Source organism: Schistocerca cancellata, chromosome 3 (genome assembly GCF_023864275.1).
Source record: "Schistocerca cancellata isolate TAMUIC-IGC-003103 chromosome 3, iqSchCanc2.1, whole genome shotgun sequence".
Taxonomy (NCBI): Eukaryota; Metazoa; Arthropoda; class Insecta; order Orthoptera; family Acrididae; genus Schistocerca; species Schistocerca cancellata.
This window is the reverse complement of record NC_064628.1, coordinates 33,831,017-33,859,006: the sequence shown is the minus strand read 5'-3', so window position 1 is coordinate 33,859,006 and position 27,990 is coordinate 33,831,017. Positions and strand designations below refer to the sequence as shown.

Below are 27,990 nucleotides of genomic sequence, written 5' to 3'. Positions count from 1 at the left end.
GCTGCCCCCGTCGGAGGTTCGAGTCCTCCCCCGGGCATGAGTGTGTGTTTGTTTGTTGTCCTTAGCGTAAGTTAATTTAAGTTAGATTAAGTAGTGTGTAAGCTTAGGGACCGATGACGACAGCAGTTTGGTCACATAGGATCTTACCACAAATTTCCAATTACTTTGCGACGCAAACAGCAATACGTATCTACAAAATGGCTCTGAGCACTATGTGACTTAGCTTCCGAGGTCATCAGTCCCCTAGAACTTAGAACTACTTAAACCTAACTAACCTGAGGACATCACACACATCCATGCCCGAGGCAGGATTCGAACCTGCGACCGTAGCGGTCGCGCGGTTCCAGCGGTCGCCACACCGGGCGGCAATACGTATCTACAGCTACTGTATTAGTGTCTCATCTCCTTCCGGATCGCCTGATTTAATTCGATTACACTCCATTACCCCTCTTTTCACATTTATTGACGTTCATCTGATATCGTCTTTTCAAGCATCCGCAGCTCGTGGTCTTGCGGTAGCGTTCTCGCTTCTGGCGCACGGGGTCCCGGGTTCGATTCCCGGCGGGGTCAGGGATTTTCTCTGCCTCGTGACGACTGGCTGTTGTGTGTTCTTCATCATCATTGACTCGCACGTCGCCGAAGTGGCGTCAAGTAAAAAGGACTTGCAATACGGCGGCCGAACTTCCCCACATGGGGCCTCCCGGCAAACAATGCCATACGATCATTTTATTTCATCTTATCAAGACATGCTCCACTCTTTTCAACTGATCTTGTAACGCCGGAAATGCATATCCTCCTATTTCCATCTATTGTGCTATTATTTTCTTTCCTTGCTTTGTTACCTCAAGATATGACATTTCTGTCTCTTTGTATATTGTAATTGTTTTACTATTTGTATATTTATGCATTTATGTCGATGTATAATTGGTTTGTTTCGTAAATATTATTTGTATTTTTACGCTGGGTCTTGCCTAGGGAAAACTGCTATCGAACGATTACGTCGATAGGTCGTGTGAAGAATCAAAGTGTGTAGGATCTTTGGTAGTGTTAACTCTGCCGCGTGGAGCGCGGGCTGAGCAGAAGGAGTGTGGCGGGAGTAGCGAGTGGAGCAGGTGTGTTGTGTGACGCTCCCGCGAGTTGCCGCGCTTTCGGGGTTTGGCAGCATGTAATTGCGCTCGACTTGCGATGATAGTTTCTGACATGGTGTCGCGGACGGGAAACATTAACTAACGCACATCAAGAGCCCGTTTCGTCTGGTGACCGTGTCGAGAAGAAGGCGCGCCAACATCCAGCTTCTGCAACAGCGACGGCCGACAATGAGTGACTGTCGCCACCTCCTCGACCGACGGCTTCAAACCTTCAATCAACCGACGAGGAAGACTGGACGCACGTAAAGTTTTAGAACTGTATGGCAGACCTCAGCTTTTCAAACTGTTCCATTTTCGTCACTATAATTACAGCAACTTAGCATGAACGTTTGTTGCTCATTGTCCCAATTGCATTACCAAGCAGAGTCCCTTCCTTTTCCGAAATGAACCCGAGTGTCGTTGAAATTCAAACGCCAGCATTAAAGTAATATAGCTAACTCGTTTTCACTGCTTTAATTTCAAAATTCGGTTAAAGTATTTATAGCTGGCTACACTATTTAGATTACACAAGCACAAATTAAGAGTGCGAGTTTTGTTACCATATTTTAGCTTACCTGTGACTGCAGCTCAGCTTGGTACGTACTAAATTTTACTATTGTTAATTGTTCGGAATCGTTTAATTCAAGTTCAAAGTTAAATCTCTTATTTCTAAATTGCGTAGATTCAAGTAGTTTTTGAAATGATTGTTGAGGTAGTCCAAGACTAACCGTATTTTACTGAATTTCGATGTGCTTCAGAAAGAAAGCTCACTATTAACTTCAGTCACTAAATTAACTTTCGATTTTCCGGTTTTATTAATTCTTTTGCTAAATTAAGTCAGGGTGTAGCGAAATTTATTACTTCTGACAAACTTTCAGTTTTCACACTACACGTGTCAACCTTCAGTTGCCACGCTTCTAGTGCTAATTATATGTGTAATAACCTTTCTTTTTCAGTTACTATAGTAATTGTCCTTAGGACTGGCGACCGTGATTTCCCCCAAATCTCAAATACCTAATTACCGCTAGTTAATTGTTAACGTAACGGCTGCACATTTACTTTCTTTATTAACTTTACCCATTTTCAAAATTAATTTCCACCAGTTTCATTAGCACATTTCCTTTCATTTAGATGTAACCCTTTCCTCCCTCTTTACCGACAGGTTAACTTCGGTGACGATTGCTTTTCCAAAACTCCCATTAGGTACACGCGGTTTCATTTTTCACTGTCATTAAGGTCGGTAAGTGAGGGGGAGGTTACAATCTTCCAAGCTCTTTTCCGTCTTTGACAGAACTGCAATGTCAACGGCTAATGTCAAAGCTTTCATTCTTGCCTCTGATCTCTAATTTCTATTCGGAATTTTCCCTTGCCTCCTATACTGCTTGCGCTATTGGCAGATTTAATAAGATGGGAAACGGCTCAAATGTCGTGAAGTAACTACATTGTCGTCGTCAGTTTTGTTTGCTATTAACGCACAGCATTTCTCAAAATTTTTCCATATGATATACCGGGTAAGAAAATTAAGACAGGCCAAGCAAATACATCCAGAACGAGTAAATACACGGATATGTAATTTTCTCTAAGCTACAGTGGACAGTGTGGCAAATTTTATGACATAACAAATAATTTTTGACGTTTATCTCTGCCGATTTATGGCAACAAACTTTCTAACGGAACAGTATACATTTTCTGTGACTCTTGAAAGAGCATTCGTTGACGACTTCGGCGACATAATACGTGTGGAATTTGAATGTACCACGATACTAGTGCTCCAAACCAAACGCGAATCCATCGCTGTTCCAATGCATGTACAAACTACTCAGGCTAACAAAAGAAATCCACATGCCAGCGATGATCGTGAGCGTTGTAATGGTCAAGGAGACTTTTTAGATCACTAATTGTCAAGAGCAGCCACAACTCACACCTGAGCGTACGCGCGTAGGTACAGCTGAACTAGTCCAAGGGGAACAAGTTAAGGCCAGCGACGAACAGCCGTGTTCTGCTACCACTAGAGACAACGCGGGGGGAAGGGGGGGGGGGCAGAGGAAGCTACTATCTAATTACCAGCAGGACCCAGACTGACCGAGTAACCACGTCGGTCGGCGAGTATTAGCCATTATGCTCCAATTTTTGGTTGCTTTCGTATTCGGAGTGTAGAAAACACAGATCAAGCGAGCCTTGGTAGAATATTATAACACTGGGATCGTCCACCAGTTATCCAACGCTGGTCTATGGTGCCGCCAGCTGAATTATGAATAATCCGGAAAGAAGTGGAGAAGATATTGCAAGATGACATCACTGAAACTTCAGAGAGTCTTTACTCCTCTCCTATGGTCTTTGTGAAGAAGAGGGATGGCACAACAAGTTTCTGTGCCGCCTATGACGACAGAACAAAATTAATGAATGAAGTCGTCTACCCATTCTGGTACACCGATGGCACCCTAGACAGCTTGAGAGGAGCGAAGAATTTCTCAACTGTGGACACAGATTATTGGCAAATCGAGGTCCACGATGATAACTGGGGAGAGACTGCCTTCATAACTGCTGACAGGCTCCATCATTTGAAAGTTGTGCAGTTTGGACTATGTGGAGAAGATGTTGTAAGATGACATCACTGACATCATTGAAACTTCAGAGTGTCCTTGGTCCTTTTGAAGAAAAAGAATGGCACATCGAGTTTCTTTGCCGACTACTGACGACAGAACAAATTAATTAGTAAAGACGTCTACCCATTCTGGTACATTGACGATACCCTAGGCAGCTTGAGAGGAGTGAAGTATTTGTCAGCTGTGGACACGGAGACAGATACTGGTAAATTGAGGTCGACGTTGATAACCGAGAAAAGACTGCCTTCATAACTCCCTGACAACCTCCATGAGTTGAAAGTTGTGCAAAATGGCTCTGAGGACTATGGGACTTAACATCTGAGGTCATCAGTCCCCTAGACTTATAACTACTTAAACCTAACTAACCTAAGGGTATCATACACATCCATGTCCAAGGCACGATTCGAACCTGCGACCGTAGCAGCAGCGCGGTTCCGGACTGAAGCGCCTAGAACCGCTCGGCCACATACAGAGTACTCTCTAAGTCTGACGGAAAGTACTCCATAATCTAGAAAGAGAGCCTTGCACTTCTCTGGACCAGTAACGAATTAGAACCGTATTTATTTGCAAAACCGTTCATCATTGTGACGGATGACGGTTCTCTAAACTGACTGACTAGCTTGAAGAGCCCATGAGGTTGACAGGAGATATGGGCACGGAGACCACAGTCATACGTCACAGTGGTTTACAGAAATGGACGGACTGCCTTTCAAGAAATCCTTTGTCGGAACACAGCAGCGTGAGCAGAATCTCAGCCGTCGTTGCAGTAAACGACATTGCTGCTGAAAACAGGGAAGAAAACCATAGAAGCCTTGAAGAATGAGAATTCGGCCAAACGAGGATTCCAGTTAATAATCGAAATGTTGTATAAGAGGAACTCCGATACGATGGGGCGAAAATGTTTGCTGGTCATCCCAGCTAATCTTTGGCCAGCTAAGCCGAAGTTTTTCCGCGACACATCAAAATATGGTTACCTAGGAAAATTCTAGACAGAAGCAGGTGGAGCCATCAATGGCCAGGTCTTGGCCGATCCATCAGACACTATGAGAGCCTCTGCAAAGAATGCCAGTGATGGAAGCACCAGCCGCAACTAACTCCAGGGCATCTGGTTCCACCTGCAACAACACCATTCCAGTTGGAATCGACCTTCATGAGAAGTTCGTCATATACTTTGTAGAAGACGTCATTTTGAAGTACATGGCGCCCTGTTTGATGATCTCTGATGGTGGAAAAGTTTTCCAATCAGGACTAGTATGAGAGGTAATTTCATGTTTCTAAATCACTCACAGGATGACAACACCCTAACATCCACAGACCAATGGTCTCACAGAAGTTTTAGTAAGACACACAGATATACTCTCTACGCACGTTAATGTTGATATTGATGTTGTAATTCATCCTATCATGACATTTGTATGCAACAAAGTGACGCGAGACAAGAAGGCTTTACATTGTTCTATCTGCTTCATGGTCCTTAGGCGGAGACGACAAGGGAACACTGTTTCCGTGTTAACCAGACGATACACTCACGTTGACTACGTGAAACACCTCATTACCAGGAGCGTCTGCCCCTAGCAGGTGAGTGGTCAGCGCGACAGAATGTCAATCCTCAGGGCCCGGGTTCCATTCCCGGCTGGGTCGGAGATTTTCTCCGCTCAAGGACTGGATGTTCTAATCATCATCATTTCATACCCCTCGACGCGCAAGTCACCGAAGTGACGTCAAATCGAAAGACTTGCACCTGACGAACGGTCTACCCGACGGGAGGCCCTAGTCACACGACATTTACATTTATTTACCAGGACCAAAGAAACAAGGCAACTGACTCACTTATGGACCCTGGATGCCCAAGAAAAAGACCAAGAGCACTATAACGCCAAACACCGGCCAGTGAGATAAGGCCCAAAATATTTGGTGTGGAATTTTACGCCAGTGAGGGAACTGGGACTGTCGGAAGAGTTACTAAAGCGCTACCTTGGGCTGTATCGCATCCTTCGTCGCTTGTCGGAGGCCACTTATTGAAGTCAAAGGTTATTACCCTTTCTGAAGACGACAACAGAGCAGATGCGTTGCCCGTGTCTTTCGTATGAAGCCGTACTACACTCCTGAAGTGCAGATTGACAATGTGAGCTTCTTATTCCAGGAAACTGAAGGCATTCTTGACGATCATGAAGTTTCGATTGGAAGGGTACCTTTGATGCTGGCCATATTGAAGAGGATGTGACAACACGACCAGAACTTGAGGATCTGCCAACACTCCCATCCAGAGGACCACTGATAAGATCTAGATTCAGGGTGTCGTCATCCGCTCCAATGAGAACATCTAGAACAGTGAATCGCTGTTTCTCCAGGAGAGTGAGCAATGCCATGGCCTTTGCTGCGTCAGGTGTGGTGCAGTGGTTAAGGTCGTTGGCTGGTGTGCTGCTCGTTGCCAATTCAAACCCGACTACCCAAAGTTGTGTACAATTTTGTATTTTTCACTTCTTGGGGATTCTCACATTTTTTTATGTTTGTGATATTTACGTATTCTGGAATATTATAGCTGAATTCTTCGTCCAGAAGAACTGGTCTGTTCTGTTCTGTTCGGACTGTACGTCGACGTTCCTAATAAATGCGCTTTCAGTGCTAAGTGTTGTATTTTATTGACGAGCCTGCTCTCGGATTTGGATTTGACTGTGGTTATGATGACAATATCCCTAAAACTTTTTCTATTGCTCGAAGTTATCCTATATGTAACTTTTGCTTAATAGCCTGTAATTTATCTTCAATTCATTATGTCTATACATGCAAATGTGTGTTGTTACTTACATGCCACACGTTTACTTTGTCGTGTGTGGCTTGTGTGAATGTTTCTTGTAACTATGCAGCATACGGATTTTTTTATTTTCCTGGAGTATTACACGTGTAAGCCTGTTCAACGTTAGTTTCATTATTAAACATTTATGAGTTGTGTGGTCTCCGCATAGTACCATTCTCTGAAGCACTTTGAAAGATATCCATCAGATGTCTTTCAAGGCATTTAACCTATCTTTGTCATCATTTCTACCCCTCGCTACTCAGTTGTTCCAGTAGCAGCCTTCAGATAAGGTGGTGTGTGTTGATTTGTTCATTTCATTCATATAAAAAGTATCAGCATTATTGCTACCCTCCATATCATGTATGAACGTAGGCTTCATAGGGTGGATGAATGTTTTTTTCATTTCTACTTTCGAGCTTCCGTGTCTCTGCAGAGATTAATGCATTTTAAAATATGTTTGAGCCTGTTTTCTTTGGGTGAAGGAAAACATGTTCCGCTAAGACGGTTTGCCTATCCTAGAACATTAGCGCGTGGACAGAGAAGTTACCTGTACAACTTGTTGGGGGATGTAGGCACTGGGTGTTCCAAGAAGTCGGTCAGGGCGCACTAACCGAATTTCAGGCAATTTTTACCCTCCACAGCCGTGGGCGGCTGGGAAGCCGAAATCTCTTGGAAACGGCACTTGCGGCGTGGGGACTGGATAAGACAGAGGTGGATGTACACCACTCTTCATTTGGTATCGTGTGGGTATTCGAATTCTTACTTCAGTGAGTGGTTAAGTTGTTCAATCATTTTTATTTCCAATGCTTAAATTTTATTCGAGGATTGTGTGTTTAGATGTGTACAAATCAGTCATTTAGGAGAAATTTTGGTTTTTTCACGTGATTGCGTTTTGTGGTGATCGCACAAAGGATGTGGGCATGTGTGTAACGTTTATGGCAACAAAGCCACTCTTAGAGTTAATTCATGGAAATAATTATTCTCGTTAATTATAATTAACGAGAACTAATGCGCTTCTCGCGATTTCGTAAGAGAGAGTTTTTTTTTGTATTACCGGACTTCGAAATTGGAAGTCTTCATGCTTTTGTACGACAGTTGGCAACACATTACAATGAATGAGGACCAATTGTTAGCAGAGCTTTCGATTATTCAGATTATGCGTACAGTACGAACTATTGAGCATTTTGTATCGGAATTTTAGTTGGTTTCTTTGTGATAGTGCAGTGATGAACGGCCACGTGTCCCTCAGACAATTCACCGGCGTCCACAATACCAACTGTGGCATAGGATACTTCCTCGTGGTTATCCATCAGTTGTGTGCTGTACTAAGAGTTATCCATCAGTTGTGTGCAATACTGAGAGATGCTTAAACCCGCGGTTTGCTGAGACATAACAATGATCGGGAACTTAGAACTTTCCATTTGGTGATGTGGCAGGTACTCTCTGTCCTCGTTTCATGATACTGCATGCCGTAGAACTATAATGGAGTAGTTATCCCGAATCATTCATTCACTGAATACGTGTTCCTTGCCCAGTACCCTCATAATGCTCTAGGTAGTCGTCGTGCTCGTGTCCTGAAATAACATGTGCCGCTCCCATATCCAACGTTGTGTTACTGTAAATTAATAGCGGGAATCAGTTTTGTTTCTTTTAAAATGTGTGTTAATGGTCTAACGTATCGTGTCTACATAAAAATGAATAAACCCCAGGTGTGGGTTCACGATAAACAATGTATGCCATTTCACAGTTCCCTAATCCTATCACTATCCAGATTTAATAATTTGAATATTGAATCCCGAATTATTTGAGTATGTATTTGATTCTGGTACAGTAAAGTTTATATATGGCTACCGATGATCATCCAAGTAAATTACCGCAGAGCTATCCTCAGAGGCCACGAAGAGTTATAATCAAAATTGTTTCCCTTGTAGATCATCAGTCAAATACCTATCCTCGATAGCTTGTTCTCGTAACCCTTCCTTTCATATTCTTGGAAATAATTTAGATGAAGCTGAAATTCACGAGCAACCACAGTGCGTTCCCCTTCTACTTTTACATTGATTGCCTTTAAATATTCTTTGTCTAAAGGGTGAATATTTTTTTGTTTAAGTTGCTTAAGTATTTTAATTAAAAATGTTGTTATGTGGAATCAATGATATGAATCTTTTTCATCTTAGGCCGTGAATTTATTTTCTATTTGTTCTTTGAGTTTTTTTCTTTATTTTTTTCTAGAACTATAATTTTTATTTTGGGTATTTATTATTTAATAATTGATAGAGTTTTTGTTGAATGAGAACTTTTTAATTTAAATGGTTCTATGGTTGTTATGACTTTAATTTTTGATTGAATGTCTCTTATTTTTATGTCGTTTGTTATATATATTTCTTCTTTGGTTATTTATTATAGAGAGGATTATATATCAGGAGAAAAGAATATAAATCGTTTTATTATTATTGTTTTAATATTTATTCTTTCTATAGGGTTTGTGTTCTCCTGGCAACCCTTTCTTTTATATATATCAATCCTACTACTTCCTCAATAAGCGGATAGTTTATACGTGACGATCCCGTCATAGCAGGTAGGTTATACATACAGATACCGCCATAGCAGATACGTTATGACTTCGTCTTCAGAATGACATATATATATATATATATATGGATAGATATATCGCTGAAAGTGAAGCGAGGCTAAGGAAATAGTTGCCATGTGAAAATAATGTGATGTAACGGTGCTGGGTGTGTGTAACTTAAACACTTATTTCCAAGCCAAAAAGTATCAATGAAGTAATGCTTGAAACAGTAAAAACATTTTCATTCAAAAGATACCAGACCAAAGTTGCTTTCAGTTATATACCTGAAACTGAGCCGATAACAGAATTCCGTGCACGTGTGGAATTTATGTTCTTGTATCTTCATTTTGAACTTCGTTTTAGCGTAGCTATCCACAGAAGTATATTCTATGCAAACACCATCATTTCTGCATAACTGCTTCACCTTATGTAGAAAAATACACACAAGGTGCTGTTGGGTAAATAACGTAGTATGTCATCTGAAATTACTAAGTTTGCTCCACCAGTGAGATACCAGTTGTCCTCCGGTTCGAGCGCATCTTGGGGAAGTAAGAGACGAGGAATAAAGGGAAAGAGGGTGCAGGGTGTGGACCAAGATGATAAAGTAAAGAAAACTGTCTCTTCTTTCAAAAGTAAGCAATATATTTTCATTAAGCTCTCACATAAAATATATTTACACATTTCATTTACAGGCAGACAAATTTAAAACATCTGTAATACGTAATATCCGTGTAATTATTTTGTTTTGAGAACGTGAGTCAACTTTACATCTTCACACTTGCGCCAATACCCATTTCTTTGAGGGAACAGACAATTTAAAATAAAAAGCAGAAGTTAACATACAATGACGGCATTCCGCTTAATCCTCCTTATGCTCGTCAACACTTCAGTAACATCTTTCTGAGACAACTCGAATTACTGTATAATTGAACAAGCTAAAGAGTTTCGAGATGGGAAATATACATCAAAACGGCATCTTCCATTCACAGTTTCCACAAAAGACGAACAAATCTCTATGACACAGTAAATTATCATTTTAACAGAGTTCGTTGTTTTTCTGTGGTCATGCAGAATGAATAGAATCGAAAGGTGCGAGGTAATAATGCACAAAAATGTTACATTAATAATTTTGAAAAAAAACCCACAAATAATAGTTGACACTTTGTATCTTCATTTTAAGATTACTCTTCATACGATAAATTTAAAAAAGATGAGGGAAAAGGTACGATAAAATGGAAATACTTTATTTACATTTTCCATAAAATTTGGACGAATCTGGGATATGATTTGTATCTTTATTTTGATATATCTCATCAGTTCCTTGTTGTCGGGCAAGCTAAAAAATATTGGAAGGTACAAGGTGAAATGTATTTACTCCAAGCATGGTCAATTCGCTGGGACCATAGGAGTCCTCATTCTGAGACAACTCGTCATTTCTCCAGGGTTCGGCAGTTTATATAAACACTGGAAGAGAGAATATACTACAAACAATAAATGTTCTGTATCCACAAATTTTGTATTATCTTTTGGGAAAACTTGCCATTTGTTCAGGAGGGAGTGTGGGGCGAGAGTGCAGTCGAGGAGAAAACAAATAGAGTCCATTTGTTACACAGTATGTAACACTACCAAGTAAACAGTCTTATGGCACTTACTCGTACTCTCACAACCAGCTTACAACTAAACTATACTATAGTATAATAATAATAATAATAATAATAATAATAATAGTGGACTACTCTAGCTGACTCTAGAAGCGCCGCGAGGGCCCAAAGAGGTGCGGGGTGGTGTGGGGACGGCGCCCACTGGTCTGACATGACACACACAACGACGCCCCGTGGGGCCAACAAATAAATAACGCTCGGCCCTTGGTCGCTCAGTCTTCTTTGGTTGTGGTAACGGCGGCCGGCCCTTCGCCAGCCCTCGGTTGGCCCTTCCACGCCGCAGGACTCGGACCACGCCCTTCGCAGAATGTCCTTGCGAGCTCACAGCTACGGACGGCTGTACTCGCGAGTAACGACTACATAAAACAAACTCGCTCGCTGTCTAGGAAAATATTAAAAAGTCTTCGAAGTGTTAATTGAAGATAAAAAATACTTTGCCTTCGCTTTTTAAAAAATAACATTTCCCTTTTTTTTTTTTTTAAAAAAAACAGCCTTATATGAACTTTGGTTAGTCGTAGTTATGCGTATAATGTATGTAGGTGTGTGTTTTCAGGTAGAGATGAGCAATACTGTGGGAAGCCTCTGAGTTGCGGTGTGGGCGGCGCCGCCTCAGCCGTGTGGGCGGCGGTGCCTCCGCGCACACTGCGTCCGGCAGCACTCTCGCTCCTCCGCCTCCTCCTCCTCGGGGGCGGCGCCGGGGGCGGCGGACGCGTCCTGGAGGCGCGCGCAAGTCGCTGCCTTGCACACCTTGCGCTGGCACTGGATGTGACCCGCCTGAAACAGATGAGAGGAGTTTGTTCTTACGCAGCACTGGCGAGTCTGCAAACTCTACACTCCGTTTTCACACATGCCTGCAGGTGTACAGTCTTATACCCTCATTTTTTTTTGGAAATTTCAGTGCTCGAGGACCGCGTGTCTACCTTCATGCGGATCCATGTGTGGCAAGCCCTCAGGCCTGGGACGTGTTAATTTTTGTAGTGGTGACTTGGGATGTCAGGCCGTTAAGGGGCTCCGGAAAGGCTCAAAAATCATGAAAAGTTCAATTTTTTACTTTTTTGCGTTTTCTGAATCTGCAGACTATTACCTTTTAATAGATATATAATTTATTTAATTCCGACGACTACAATTATTTTTAAGTTTTTTTTTGAAATGTGTTCTTCATGGGCGTGACCCACTATGGCGCTGTTAAACTGCTGTCAAATGGTGTTATTATTAACGTCCGTGTTCATCAGGTACATTTTAGTGATGTGAGATAACGTATGTGTTGTGGCTAACCTGTGATGGTTCAATATATATCGCTGGTGTGATTGTCGATTGTTTCATGTTTATTTACTCTGTCGTTATCTCGAAAATATTCGTAATTAATTCTGTTTCTTGAGTCTCTGTTTTGTTGAAGTATAATAATGAGTAAAAGTAAAGTTGCTGTTGCGACTTTCAATGATGGCAACATTGTAAGGTGCAAGGTACTTAGAAATATGGGAATGAAGATAGGTTCTAACATGGTACGAGCGATGCTTGCTTTAGACAAGGAACGCCTTCGGGCTGCAGACAGGGCTGTAAAGAGTCTACAAATACACTCCTGGAAATGGAAAAAAGAACACATTGACACCGGTGTGTCAGACCCACCATACTTGCTCCGGACACTGCGAGAGGGCTGTACAAGCAATGATCACACGGACGGCACAGCGGACACACCAGGAACCGCGGTGTTGGCCGTCGAATGGCGCTAGCTGCGCAGCATTTGTGCACCGCCGCCGTCAGTGTCAGCCAGTTTGCCGTGGCATACGGAGCTCCACCGCAGTCTTTAACACTGGTAGCATGCCGCGACAGCGTGGACGTGAACCGTATGTGCAGTTGACGGACTTTGAGCGAGGGCGTATAGTGGGCATGCGGGAGGCCGGGTGGACGTACCGCCGAATTGCTCAACACGTGGGGCGTGAGGTCTCCACAGTACATCGATGTTGTCGCCAGTGGTCGGCGGAAGGTGCACGTGCCCGTCGACCTGGGACCGGACCGCAGCGACGCACGGATGCATGCCAAGACCGTAGGATCCTACGCAGTGCCGCAGGGGACCGCACCGCCACTTCCCAGCAAATTAGGGACACTGTTGCTCCTGGGGTATCGGCGAGGACCATTCGCAGCCGTCTCCATGAAGCTGGGCTACGGTCCCGCACACCGTTAGGCCGTCTTCCGCTCACGCCCCAACATCGTGCAGCCCGCCTCCAGTGGTGTCGCGACAGGCGTGAATGGAGGGACGAATGGAGACGTGTCGTCTTCAGCGATGAGAGTCGCTTCTGCCTTGGTGCCAATGATGGTCGTATGCGTGTTTGGCACCGTGCAGGTGAGCGCCACAATCAGGACTGCATACGACCGAGGCACACAGGGCCATCACCCGGCATCATGGTGTGGGGAGCGATCTCCTACACTGGCCGTACACCACTGGTGATCGTCGAGGGGACACTGAATAGTGCACGGTACATCCAAACCGTCATCGAACCCATCGTTCTACGATTCCTAGACCGGCAAGGGAACTTGCTGTTCCAACAGGACAATGCACGTCCGCATGTATCCCGTGCCACCCAACGTGCTCTAGAAGGTGTAAGTCAACTACCCTGGCCAGCAAGATCTCCGGATCTGTCCCCCATTGAGCATGTTTGGGACTGGATGAAGCGTCGTCTCACGCGGTCTGCACGTCCAGCACGAACACTGGTCCAACTGAGGCGCCAGGTGGAAATGGCATGGCAAGCCGTTCCACAGGACTACATCCAGCATCTCTACGATCGTCTCCATGGGAGAATAGCAGCCTGCATTGCTGCGAAAGGTGGATATACACTGTACTAGTGCCGACATTGTGCATGCTCTGTTGCCTGTGTCTATGTGCCTGTGGTTCTGTCAGTGTGATCATGTGATGTATCTGACCCCAGGAATGTGTCAATAAAGTTTCCCCTTCCTGGGACAATGAATTCACGGTGTTCTTATTTCAATTTCCAGGAGTGTATTTCACGCGCAGCCGCTTGTCTTTTAGCACTGACAATTCTACGCTGACGCCGCTGCTCTCTGTCGTTAAGTGAAGGCCATCGGCCATGCGTAATTCCTGAAATCTGATATTATTGGCACAGTCTTGACGCTATAGATCTAACAATGTTGAATTCCTTAACGATTTCCGAAAGTGAATGTCTTACGCGTCTAGATGCAAGTAGAATTCCGTGTTCAAAGTCTGTTAATTCCCGACGTTCGGTCATAATCACGTCGGAAACCTTTCCACATGAATCACCTGAGTACGAAAGACAGCTCCGTCTTGTGTAAGCGATACATCTGCATATGTGCATATCACTATTTCGTGACTTTTATCACCTCTACTTCTACATCTACATCTACATCCATACTCCGCAAGCCACCTGACGGTGTGTGGCGGAGGGTACCTTGAGTATCTTTATCGGTTCTCCCTTCTATTCCAGACTCGTATTGTTCGTGGAAAGAAGGATTGTCGGTATGCCTCTGTGTGGGCTCTAATCTCTCTGATTTTATCCTCATGGTCTCTTCGCGAGATATACGTAGGAGGGAGCAATATACTGCTTGACTCTTCGGTGAAGGTATGTTCTCGAAACTTTGACAAAAGCCCGTACCGAGCTACTGAGCGTCTCTCCTGCAGAGTCTTCCACTGGAGTTTATCTATCATCTCCGTAACGCTTTCGCGATTACTAAATGATCAAGTAACGAAGCGCGCTGCTCTCCGTTGGATCTTCTCTCTCTCTTCTATCAACCCTGGCTGGTACGGATCCCACACTGCTAAGCAGTATTCAAGCAGTGGGCGAACAAGCGTACTGTAACCTACTTCCTTTGTTTTCGCATTGCATTTCCTTAGGATTCTTCCAATGAATCTCAGTCTGACATCTGCCCTACAGACGATCAACATTATATGATCATTCCATTTTAAATCACTCCTAATGCGTACTCCCAGATAATTTATGGTATTAACTGCTTCCAGTTGCTGACCTGCTATTTTGTAGCTAAATGATAAAGGATCTATCTTTCTGTGTATTCGCAGCACATTACACTTGTCTACATTGCGATTTCAATTGCCATTCCCTGCAGCATGCGTCAATTCGCTGCAGATCCTCCTGCATTTCAGTACAATTTTCCATTGTTACAACTTCTCGATACACCACAGCATCATCTGCAAAAAGCCTCAGTGAACTTCCGATGTCATCCACCAGGTCATTTATGTGTATTGTGAATAGCAACGGTCCTACGACACTCCCCTGCAGCACACCTGAAATCACTCTTACTTCGGAAGACTTCTCTCCATTGAGAATGACATGCTGCGTTCTGTTATCTAGGAACTCTTCAATCCAATCAGTGTATGTAACGACACGGCATGAGTAGTATACTTCACCTGCTCAGGTGCGCAAATGTTATATTTGTACATAGTGATTTCTTATTCTGGTTCGCAGCTAGTGGTCTCGCGGTCGCCTTCTCGCTTCCCGAGCACGGGGTTCCGGGCTCGATTTTCACCTGCCGCGACATGACTGGGTGTTTGTGTTGTCCTCATAATTTCATCATCATTCATGAAAGTGGCGAGACTGGACTAGACTGGACTGAGCAACGGTTGGGAATTTGTACGGGCGCTGATAACCGCGCAGTTGAGCGCCCCACAAACCAAACATCATCATCATCATCATCTGATTCTGTATTCGTACGCAAATGCACCTCGATATGCTTAGTTTTAGGTCTGGAGGTGGTCATCGTTGACTAGAGTTAATAACCCGATTGATAAACATTTTGGTCCGTGACGGGATTTATATTAAAACGAAAATTAGCCAAGCTCATAAGTAGCAATGTGAATGCCATTTTCAAATTGGAGACCATTACGTATATTAAATGATTTATTTGTGAGTTTCATGTTACAAATGGCACAGAAAACGTTGCCAGTGGCATACATGGCAAATGTGAGGCCAGGTGGTGTGACAGGTTCTCTACGAACGCTACCATTCCGCGGGGCGTCCTTGTAGGCCTACGCAGCAAATCAGAAGCTGCGCAATTGTGGCGCCAGCACTCCAAACTGCTGGCTTCTGTTTTCCCCTCCGCGATAAGCGCTCTACATTTAGAGAAGAAACACTCATGTTAACTGCCACCGTTGTAAGTACAGCGGTAGATAAAGTTATCGCCACGATCATAATGTTACTGATCCTTAATTTCTGTAATCAGCTCCCTATATCTGCTGTGTATGTGCCTCTCATAAGTAATGCTCTACCTGGCCACTACGGCAACAACAGAGATTTGTGTTAGCAAATAGCAGACGGAAAATAATAATGTACCTAACGTCAAAACGTGAGAGGTCACAATAGAAAGGTCCGACTTTTAGATAGAGAGAGAGAGAGAGAGAGAGAGAGAGAGAGAGAGAGAGAGAGAGAGACCTCAGTTGGATACTGGAATAGACGAAGAAAACAGTGTTTTGATATACATATTTACAGGTGTCAATTTTGCCACATAACTAAGGAAGATATTTTATAAACCGTATGCCTGAATGGTAAAATTGTGTGAGAATGAAACGTAGACTGTGGGGATGCCAGAGAGAAAGAAACATGAAACATTTGAAATATGGTGCAACAGAAGGTGCTTAGATAATGTATGAAATGAAGAACTTCCTGAAATCGTAGACTATTGCCAGAAAAAGAAGTAGACAGAAAGAAATTTGATAGAGCATTCACGAATGATCAGCTTGGCAGTGGGAAGAATAGCAGAGAGGAAGAACTGCGACATACGAAGATATATAAGACATATTCAGTGACATGATATGAATGGAAATAATGTAGTTGATATCATTCAAGATGCAATGACTTGAACTGATATCAGTCTAGTAATGCTCAGAGGTAGTGAACTTGAATCTGTGACCCCCACCCCGCATTTCAGAAACATCCTCGTTGCTACTCACCCGCCTTTGTAGAGCACATTAAAGATGTACAGAGACGAACTGTGACGAGAATCCTAGAACCTGCAGGTAAGCTATGCTACTGCCCTAGCCCCCGCTGTGCCATCAGAGAGGTGACGGAAGGTTGTCTGCTTGCAGCACCTTGGATTCCATCACCGATTGTGTCTGTACAGGCACACTGTTAAAGTGTTCAACAAATGTTAACAGAAGGCACCGAGGATGTTGTTGTACTGGGTGATCTCGGCCGTTCGCTATTTTATTCGTGCACGTTCAGTGTCGCATGTCTTCATGATCACGCCACAGAAGGGTGCAAAACAGGAGGGCTGAAAAAGCGTAAGCACATGTTGATGCTTCGGATCACATTCAGATTTCATCGAATGGTTTTGAGCGGTCGCTAGTGGTTCCAGCCCGTCGCGGTTACAATGCTATCCAAAGGGGTGCGATACCGGCACACGAATTCCTTAGAGAACGGTTGAATCGTCTTGGGAGTGGGGTTATCCACAGTGTCAAAGGTTGTCAGAAACGTCCTCCTGTTACTCATTGCACTGCGAACTGTCGGTTTTGACCAAGAAATGTGTAGGAATCGACGCCAAAGGAAGGAGGTAATTTCACTGACACCACCTCCTTAGGCTTTTCCGTATCGATTCAGAGCGGCGGTATGACAAATGTTTTCATCAGCCACTCATAAGAAAACAGTGTGATTTCAACACTGGGCGACGTGCTTCTGACCTCCATCACAGATGCGTCAGAAGAAGGGGTGAAATGTGGGTAAAGATACGTGTGTGATTATCTTTCCATAGTGTGATATATCCATGGTAGTGATGGGCAGAAATGTGCTGAAATTTGACGCCACCTTACATATCACATGAGGCTTTGAGCTCTGGCCTGTATTTCGGATGTGCCGGAACCTCGCTGTCTGAAGTCCGAGGTTGCGTCGCAAGGCGCCACGCTTCTGCACCGTTACGGAGGAGGGCTGTGGGCACCTTTGAGCGAAATTTCAAAATTCTTCGTCGCAGTGGGAGACAATGACGGAGATTCAAACAACTGATCATTTAATTGTGTTGTGCAATGTAATTACGTAACTTAATTTTGTCGAAGATAACAGACCATCTCTTACCCGCCAGGTTAGCCGAGAGCGGTAACGCGCTGCTTCCTGGACTCGGGTAGGCGCGCCGGCCCCGGATCGAATCCGCGCGCCGGATTAACGGCGAGGGCCGGTGTGCCGGCCAGCCTGGATGTGGTTTTCAGGCGGTTTTCCACATCCCTCTAGGTGAATACCAGGCTGGTCCCCACGTCCCGCCTCAGAAACACATCCGCACTTTTTCATGATGTACACTAGACGCAGACAGATAGGGTACTCTGATTCTGTCCCGGGGGGTACGGGGTGGCGGCAGGAGGGGCGTCCGACCGCCCCTTGAAATTAACATGCCACATCCGATTTAACCACGCCAACCCCGCGCAAATGCGGGACAAAGGCGCAAGCGATACGTAGACAGATAGATAGATAGATAAATAGATGGATAAACAGACTGTCTCTTGTGTATTCATACAGTGAGGTCGGCCTAAGCCCGCTGTAAAGTAGGTACCGTTTATGATTTAGGTCCCATATATCCTGTGGCAGAATTTGTGTTTGTAATGTTATGAAGTGCCAATGAAACCTTGACTCAGATCTGAGGGCTTGCTGAGATAGCCTAATGTTTAAGAAGGTTACTCACTGTAGCCAAGAGATCTGGGTTCGAGTCCTGGTTGAGCACAAAATTACGCTGCTTCAGATATACAAACTGATGGCGTTAAAAGTATACGTGGAATTTGTGTGATCGTGAGTAGAGTATGTTGCTGGAATGAGCGCGCCAGGAGACACACGCGGCTCACCTTGCAACGGCACGTGACGCACTTCTCGACGCCGAACGGCTGGATGCGCGGGTGCCAGCTGCGGCCGTCCTCGAACACCTGGTGCGGGGCGCGGCAGCCGCCGGCGGCCAGCACGGCCTGCGGGTCGGGCTCCGGCTCGCGCTCCGCCCCCGCCACCGCCCCCGCGCCGCCCGGCTCGTCGTCAGCAGTGTCCGCCGGCGGGCAGACGCGGCAGCAGGCGCGGGGGTCCGGCCTGACTGGCCGCCGGCCGCCGCAGTCCAGCGCGGGGCAGCGCCGCCTCCAGAAGCGCACCTGCAGCGTCACCGCCTGCAACACAGCGCAGCCCTGAGGGCCTGAACGGCTAACACGGGCACAGTTGTCCATTTTGCGCCTTCTAGCGGCAACAAAAATTTGATTATATATATATAGCTCAGTATATGTACGTATCTGTAAAACTACCAGGCCCCTGGACCGAAATGAGCCAAAATTGACAAACAAACTCTTTGAAGTTAAAATCTTCTGGGTTATTAGGCCGCGTCATGTTTCTTCTAAAATGTTCGACGTTTCGACCCCTCTGCTGGGATCTTCCTCAGGATCTTTTGGTGTCCACTACCGCTAGAACACTGTCAGAGACGAGTGTTGCTTCCACTTATAAAGGAGGGATTTTCTGGCGTTCGTGCTGGAGAAGTGATAGTATTGGTTAAAATACATGTGGCTACCATTGGTGGGCCGTAGTCATAGGCTAATACAGAAGAAGGGGCGTTAGTAGCTCATCTCCTGTGGATACCATTGGCGGTCATCGTCATTGGGTAGAAAGGCACTATTCCACACTTATGCTGGCGAACGGTTATTGGTTGAAATGCCTGCTACCGCTATCGTTTGGTCGTCATCAGTGGCTAGATTCGAAACGGACAGAGCAAGAGAGGGGGAATGTTTACCCAAAATATTATTGCCCGCCGAGGTGACTTGCATCGCGTTGTTTATGCCGCTCACACGCCACCGCCGCGTATTTATTTCCTTGATGGTGGGGAGGAAGATCCCAGCAGAGGGGTCGAAACGTCGAACATTTTAGAAGAAACATGACGCGGCCTAATAACCAAGAAGATTTTAACTTCAGTGACAACGGCCACGAAAGCCTGCAGACTTACAAACTCTTTGCCCCATGAGTACAAACACAGCAGGTTTTATAACGCCCTAGCTCTATCATTTACAGGGACACAGACATGCATGTTTTTTAGGCCCCTTGCTGTATAGGCTACCCTGCACAACGTGTGTATTGTGTGGGAGTAACAACGACCATCCTTATCGACCTACTTTGCCGGGCAGCCCCCTCTCTCCCTACCCATCCCCTCTTGCCCTATCTCTCCCAATCCATTACCTCCTGCCTACCTTTTCTCTCCACCTTCTCCTCTATCTATGTCAGTCAATCTTTCCCTGCGAAATAGGTTAACATAAAACAGGCTGTTACTACTCCCACAACATGCATCTCTTGCAGCACAGCCTATATGCCATGGGCATGGGAAACCTCTTTTGCCCTATGACATGTAGGTTGCCGTGCAAAGCAAGCTGATAAGGCATGCTGATACTACTCCAACACAGCATGTCTGTTGTGCTTTGCAGCCTACATGTGAGGGGCTGGAAAACTGTTTCTTGCCCATGACATTTAGGCTGCCCAGCAAAGCATGTCGATAAAACAGAGAGAGAACAGGAGGAGGAGATGAACAGAGAGAATAGTTGGAGGAGATGGATGGAAAAAGTAGTAGCAAGAGGATATGGGTTGAGAGGTGGAAGGAGGACATGGAAAAATAATGAGAGGTGGAGGTGATGGGCAGTGAGGGCAGATGAAGAGATACAACTAGATATGTGCAGCATATATATGAAATACATGTTAGGGGAAACCATGTGTAAAGTGCTTGCATGTTATAAAATTGTATGTACGTTTCACATCAGTTCCTAAATGAGTGGACAGATTCACTCAAACTTGGTCCACATATGAAACTTCCTGGCAGATTAAAACTGTGTGCTGGACCGAGATTCGAACTCGGGACCTTTGCCTTTTGTGGGCAAGTGCTCTACCAACTGAGCTACCCAAGCACGACTCACGCCCCGTCCTCACAGCTTCACTTATGCCAGTACCTCGTCTCCTACCTTCCTAACTTTACAGAAGCTCTCCTGCGAACCTTGCAGAACTAGGTCCACATATCATTTACTATCTGGAAAGATGCACTATGTGTGTGTAAGAACCATCTACCCATACTTTACTTAGGGGGCAGGGGAGGTGGATGAGAATATAGACTCAATGTTACTTGAATAAGAATAATATGTGGGTAATATACCCCTACTCAAAACCCCAAGAGGTGAAGACGAGGAGCTGTCACATGCAAAAATATTCGACGGTGGCTGATATTAGAATCAAATCCATAGTTTTTGAAGTTGCTAGACTCATTGGTGACAGTTGTGATGAACTTCCGCCCCTAGGTGTGTGTGTGTGTGTGTGTGTGTGTGTGTGTGTGTGTGTGTGTGTGTGTGTGTGTGTGTGTGTGTGTGTGTGTGGTGTATTTGGGGGGGGGGGGAGAGTTGTACAAAGACAGTGATATGTAAGTTGATCCCTCTAACGTTTGAAGCAACTTTTATCAAAATAAGCACATGTTTTACTTGGAACCTGGAAAAAAACATTACAGTAAGCTGTTTTTGCAGCCCTGTGGCTGAGGGTGAGGTAAAAATCTATGACGTAAAAGTGTAACTGAGGGATGTCTGGAGCAATTTCAACCATATTTGAGATATAAATGACTCATTTTTTTTGTGTAAAAGTAGCATGACATCTGTACCACACCTAGGGATGGGGATGAGAAGTGGATGATACGTGAAAATGTTGTAAAACGACGTAGTGGTATTTCCTCCCTGTATTTAGTTGATTTGAAAACTTTAGAAGTATGAAGTGAAATTGTCTGTTATTTATGCTGTTCAGTTTGTCAACCACGTCACGAGGCTGAGCACTGCATCGAGCCATTAATTTTGTCAACGTGTTTTTGGACCTAATATCACGCCATACGGCTGAATATAATAAATAAGTTTAACATCTGCTCCAGAGTCATATGGTGTAAAACAGCAGTCAAGTACCTATATGTGATATAAGCATATTCGGGCTGAATTGCGGGTAAAAAGCTAGCTTTATATAATTATTGACAGAATTTAAAAAAAATTATAAAGCTGTTGTAATCTACTCAGCAAGGGATGTAATGTTACATTAAAGATTTAGAATAATAAGTAACGTATTAAAGTTAGAAATTTTTTGTATGTATGTAAGCAGCGTAAATCACGGTGTGCAAATTACTCAGGCTATACTCATCAAATGGTTGAGAATGAGAGTACTTAGGCACCTGCAGCGAACTTTACACATAATTTCAAACCTTTTCTAGACTTTTCCTCGTACACACACACACACACACACACACACACACACACACACACACACACACACACATTAAACCAAAAAAACCGTATCACTGACTACATTTCCACTGCTTATGCAGTTAATCTTCAGCATCAGACACAACGTTCTAATTTATTACTTATTTGCTACTGATTCTATTCGCAGAAAATTTGGCAGACAGTATACATATAACCTGCTGAATATACCTGCAAAATTATATCGTTATACGATACATAGTTCAGGAGATATGACGTCATAAACACTGGGATGAGTTTTGTACATGAGAATTCGATTCTTTAAAGAATAATGGTGAGAACATGAGTTTCTGATGCTTGTCGATAATGTTCATATTATGCCAGTGTACCAGTGGTTCACAAAGTTGGATCACTTCTTTATAGGCTCTTTTTATTCGTAGTTTCGATTTATTCTGGAATTAGTTCCTTCATGAATGTCTGTGCAAGAGGATTTTGGCTTCATGCCACTCCCAAGCACTCCAACTGGAACAGTAGAAATCGTATAAAAATGATATAAAATACGGATTTGTATACTCTGCCACCCACAAACTTCACTTATTTGTAAAAGCATCATTGATGTCTCATGACTAACGGACGTAAAGCCTTCAGAAGCAAAAGCCTCAAAAGAAAAAAATGACTTACAACAGACAATCATTACCGGCAAATTCGCAAGAGACATAAATAAGGCATTACTTAGCTAAAAGCTAAACATTTAATTGAAACAATACATGTAAGTACATCTGGTATGGACAGAGCTATGTTTCCTAAAATAGAAGTTGCTGTGTTGTCTAGTGGTCTTCCCTTATTCGTCATCCAAGTGCTAGTATGGAGTTTCAACAAAATAATTAAAACATAAAAGGACGAAACAGTATGCACATTTCACAAGGAAACCATGTGGTCATGTTAAATCATTTTCTGTGTATTCACACGGCAGTAGCCCATTACCAAAAGACACAATGATCACTTAATGCGGAATTTTGTCACGAGCTCTTCCACTCCACTTTGTTTTAATCCTGTCACTCAAACTACACATTTAACCTTCGATGATGAATAAGGGACGAACGTAAAATACAGCAACTTCTAATGATTGGCGACTCCATGGTGTACTTTGTGCACAACTACCATATATGTTAAATTAAAAGGAAGGTCAGCGTTGCTTCTGCTGTCTTCTGTAACCTTCAAACATTGATTGTACACAAATGCCGAGTTTTGCAAGTAAATGGGGTAATACAACACATGTCCGTATTTTAAAATAATTTTCATTCGATTTGTGTGTGTTTCGGAGTGAATGATTGCTGTTGTCCTTCTAACCACTTCTTCCACATCAAATGAGCAGAATCGCCGCAAGCATTAAGCAACTTACAGATCCACGTGCTGGGCTATCCTCTTGTCACAATCAAGCTGTTATCTGAACATCTACCATCTAGTTTGTATTAAAAGCGGAGCACCGTCCGCATTACAGAATAAGTAGGGGACAGCTGGGAAAAGTGGTCAGGCTAAGATATTCCTAGTAAAGCGGATTAGCAATACACATAAATGCACAGAAATAAGACATTATAATTTCCGACATGAGCGGACGAAGTAACCATTTAGTTTTAAACTAAAACATAAGGGATAAAAAGCTGTTTTAACAAAGAACTAAATATATTTTATTAGGAATATGATTCTAATTAAATTATTTGCTCTTTTAACAAGTAAGCCTAAAAGTCAATGTGTTTGCTCAACTCATGTACACAGTTCGTGGGCTCAGAGAGAGCACAATTGACACCAAATCCACTGCTGTTGTACTCATGTGGGAGGGCACCTGAATAATTAAAACAACCGTCTTAACTTTTTTCTGTTTCTTGTTAATACGGTCTGGAAACTTTTTGGTCTGACAGGGTAGATACACAATATAAGAATATTGAATTTATTTATGCATTTCTTTCACATCAAATGTTTATTGGCTGTAAACCTTCTCTCATATCTCACAAGTACTTTTTGTCAATAATGTTACACCGGAGACAAATGCATTGTAAATACAGGGTGTTTCAAAGTATTTGCGACGAATGTCTGTGGGTAGTAGATCACGTCATTGGGAACAACGTTTGTTTGCGACAAAATGTTCGTTGACGGTTCCCAACGGCTTTAGCTGTCCTTTCATATTTCGTAACCCTGGGACGACGAGATATCCCGGAACTAGCAGGGTATGCTAACAGGTGCGCAGCATACAGCCTACAACAGTTAACTGACTGATTTTCAGCAAGAAAAGCATAACAATGAGTGTCTGAGTGCAGAAAAAAAATTGGAAGAGGAGCAGAGACATCAGTTTTCATCAGCGTACCGCCTTTCACGTGAAACAGATGCCTGGATGATAGGCAACACGCATTGCATATGAAGGCCGCAGGGTCCAAGGTCCTGCTACAAGGGGACAATCAGATCTATGCATCGTGGATTTTGATGAGTCCGGTATGTTGTAGACGAAGTTCTACTCAGTTACTGTCTAGTAGCCTTTAATGCGATGGTTCCTAGTTTCGGAGAAAATCGATGTTTTATGCGTGCGTTGTATACCTGCAACATTAGTAATGTTTCGACCACGCGGAAGTAATACGGTGGGTGAGGTTCAGAGCCATCGTGCTGTCGCTACAGGTTCCAATACTACCCGTGTTCTCTCTTTTTTTTTCAGTTCCATCGTAGAGAGTATCATTAAATAGTAAATGTCATGCAAAATTATCGTTTTCGTCGTAGTAATTTCATTAACAAAGCAGTCATTACAGCAAACTCACTTCAAATGCGCATTCCTTTTGCGATTCACAATTGAAACTCTCAGCGTTTGGACAACGTTCGCTTGATACGCGGAGAGGATCGACAGAGCAGAAGCTATCCGGTCAAATCTTTGTAGATGAAAGAAAAGCATCATCTGCACCGTAAGAACTATCTCATTCAAAAGTACTCTACTTTGCTACCAACGTGGCGCTTATTTTTACGAGGTGGTTAAAATTTTCACGAAATAAATTCAAAATGCTCCCAGCTTGCTGAAGACTAATAGAGAAATCGCTTCCAGGGAAAATTCCATGAAAATTAATTCTTTAAGTCTGCATCAATTTAGTGCACCTGCTTTCACAGGAATAATCAAATATGCGTGGTTTGTTTCGAAGTTAATTGAAGAGTAAACGAACACCGTCTTCCAGTATCACCTCTGAAAAGGCATTAGCTTTCATTAAGTGAGAGAGATGTTCTACAAATATGTACTTCGAGTGCTTCTACAACAAATACCATCCAGAATTCTGTTCTAGCACAGCAGGCGATGCAAGCTATAACGGGTAAGACGATTCTGTAGTCTGTTCTATAACAAATGTAATAGACATTTGAAGAATGTTTGATGCAATGATTCATTTATTAATTAAATTACTACGGCGAAAACGACTATTTTTGAATAATTTTGCATGACATTTACAATTTAATGGTATTTTGTACGATGTATTTGAAGAAAAAAAAAAAAAACAAGAACAGGAAGTACACAGACAGGATCTGAACCTAGATCGCTAGCGCGGTAGCCGTGAACATTACCCGCTGAGCTACTTCCGCGTGGCCCAAATATGACTAACATTACAGGTATAGGAGATACGCATAAAACTTCAACATCGAGTTTTTCGGAAACTGGAGACCGTCGCATGAAAAAAATTAACCAGGTCTCCAGGACAGCTCCCTCTACAACAGAGCTTCGCAACGTGTGGTCCGCGGACCCCTTAGGGGTCCGCCGGCTCTTTCTAGGGGGTCCGCGGCCACGTTTCACCAAATCGAGTAAAATAATGAGTAAAATTATTGAATAAAAATGTGAAAATCAAATTCATCACTTTTTTTCCTGTTAAAAACATGTGTACTTTTACTTCAGGTCGTATTCCGAAGCAGCCTTTGCTGTTCCTAAATGAGAACGCATAAACAGTTTAGTGCCGGAGAATGCGGCTTCTCTGATCGACTGTTTAGCAACAATACGAGGGTCGTTTGTGCGCCGGCTCACGGCGCTAGATGCGCTGAAACCTTTTACGCATGAACGGAGCGAGCTTTGTCGACCAATCACAGCGCTCGCTGGCACGTATGCGGCCCCAGGCATCATTAAATGTTAAACTTGCTTTGTCAGTGCACTACCTATTTCATAAGTCGATTTTTGACCTTCAAGTTGTTTTCTTTCATCTCTAAACCAAAGACTATTGATACTTCGGGGGAGGGGGGGGAGGGAGGGGAGGGGGGAATTGGGAACATGACACTTGCAGTAAGAAGCTTTCAGTTCCCATGGGTTTCGCTCTGGAATTTAAAGTTACTGTGCTCCAAACTGACTAGGGGTCCGCCATGGATTTTCGACTGAAGAAGGGGTCCGCCAGCTGAAAAGATTGGGAAGTCCTGCTCTACAACATACCTCAGACTCATCAAAACCCGTGATTAACGGGTCTAATGGTCTCCTTGTCTGTGGCATAACCAGCCTGAAACGACGCCTAAAGTCTCTGGGAAACATTACCGAACATTTTGTCCCCAGTGAAAGTTGTTCTCCAGGATGTGATCCACTACACATACACGCATGTCGCAAAAACTTTGAAACACCCTTTGTACAGGTAATGTATAAAATATGGTACGTAACATAGGATAAGACAATCAGATGTGTAGTCATGAATAGAAAACAAAATAAACATTTGATTCTGGAACGTAAGGAATTACGACACAAACTATTCTATTTTAGTTGTGGGAATGTTCAGCTATAATGAAAACTGTGTTACGACATTTGTGACCGGTCTTTCATGTACCTCTCAATGTAGATTGTGGCGTGAAACCGAGAAGTTATTACTGCTGGCCTACTTTATGGATTTACACGTCTGACAGACTGATGCTGCAGGGTAATATGAGGGTTATATGGGAAGCAGCAGAAACAGATGTGTTGGGGATGTAGCGGGTGCTCTGAGAGTATCCGTAAGTGAGGTCGGTGTTGCAGAGTGCAGAGTGGAGTAGATAGTGACGTCACACGAGGCTTTTGTAGAGTGGAGCAGATACTCACGTCACAGGAGACGGTGACGCAGGTGTCGAAGCCGTGCGGCGGCACGTAGGGGTACCAGGAGGAGCCGGCCGCGTGGAACTCGCCCGACACGGAGCAGCCGCGCCGCACGCCCCACCGGCTCTCCTGTGCGCTCGTCTCGTCTGCACAGGGCAAAGGTCAACCACTGGAGCACTCGCCATGCTTTGGTATACTTCAGAGTCTGGCCTTTTAGGTAATCAACCAGACCAAGTTTGTGGTTAAACGTTATGTCAACTTAGAGTTTTAATTAGATTAGATTAATACTTTAAATGAAACAACAAGTTTACTGTTACCAGTCACCGTTTTACTTTCTCCACGACGCGTTTCGAAGGTTTAAACCTCCACCATCGGGTGGATTTACATTAGTTAGTATTACATATGTGTGTGTGTTGTGTTACGATTTTGGAGGAACTTGTGGCACTGCCTAGAGGGGAAACAAGACACTATTTCAGAATATGGTTTTGGATAACTTTTGACAAAAAATAAACTGGTATCTAATGGTAAACTTTAATAAGTAAACTAGAGTACCTCCAGTGGTCACAGGTTCCTTTTTCTGTCGTAACACTTCACATGTATACTGCCACATTTGTAAACAAATATGGCGTCTGGAATCAGCTGGGTGCAAGGTTCGTACAGCAGAAGAGAGGACATAATCGCAAAGTGCAAAGAATATAGATCGTAACAACATTATTACAGAATAATCGTTTAAACCATTTGGGGGTGTTTGTTTTGAGGTGTCGAATATATGTGTGTGTACTTCAGGTGGTATATAAATCCAATTTTGAAAGGTTAAAACAGCTAAACATTCGTACTCGTTTATGCAATCAGGTGAAATGTTAAAATGGCTTAAACTTCATACTTGCTAATAACAATTAGGTGAAATGTTACAGGCTTGAATTACAATGATCATATTGGCTACAGCAGTAAAATCATAAATATATGACACACTTTGA

At 43.6% G+C, this 27,990-nt stretch overlaps 1 protein-coding gene and 1 non-coding gene across 2 annotated transcripts in view; both read right to left on the bottom strand.

Moving 5' to 3' along the window:
• Nucleotides 1–9,721: 9,721 nt before the first annotated feature.
• Nucleotides 9,722–27,990, bottom strand: part of LOC126175595 (dorsal-ventral patterning protein Sog-like) — a 544,108-nt gene continuing 525,839 nt past the window's right edge. The window contains 4 exon segments of the mRNA XM_049922459.1: nucleotides 9,722–11,376; nucleotides 11,379–11,537; nucleotides 18,568–18,873; nucleotides 27,020–27,159. Of these exon segments, the coding sequence (XP_049778416.1) occupies nucleotides 11,272–11,376; nucleotides 11,379–11,537; nucleotides 18,568–18,873; nucleotides 27,020–27,159 (710 nt within the window). The 3' untranslated portion in view covers nucleotides 9,722–11,271.
• On the bottom strand, nucleotides 20,567–20,641 carry Trnal-caa (transfer RNA leucine (anticodon CAA)). The gene has a single exon. It is a non-coding gene; the product is annotated as a tRNA-Leu (tRNA).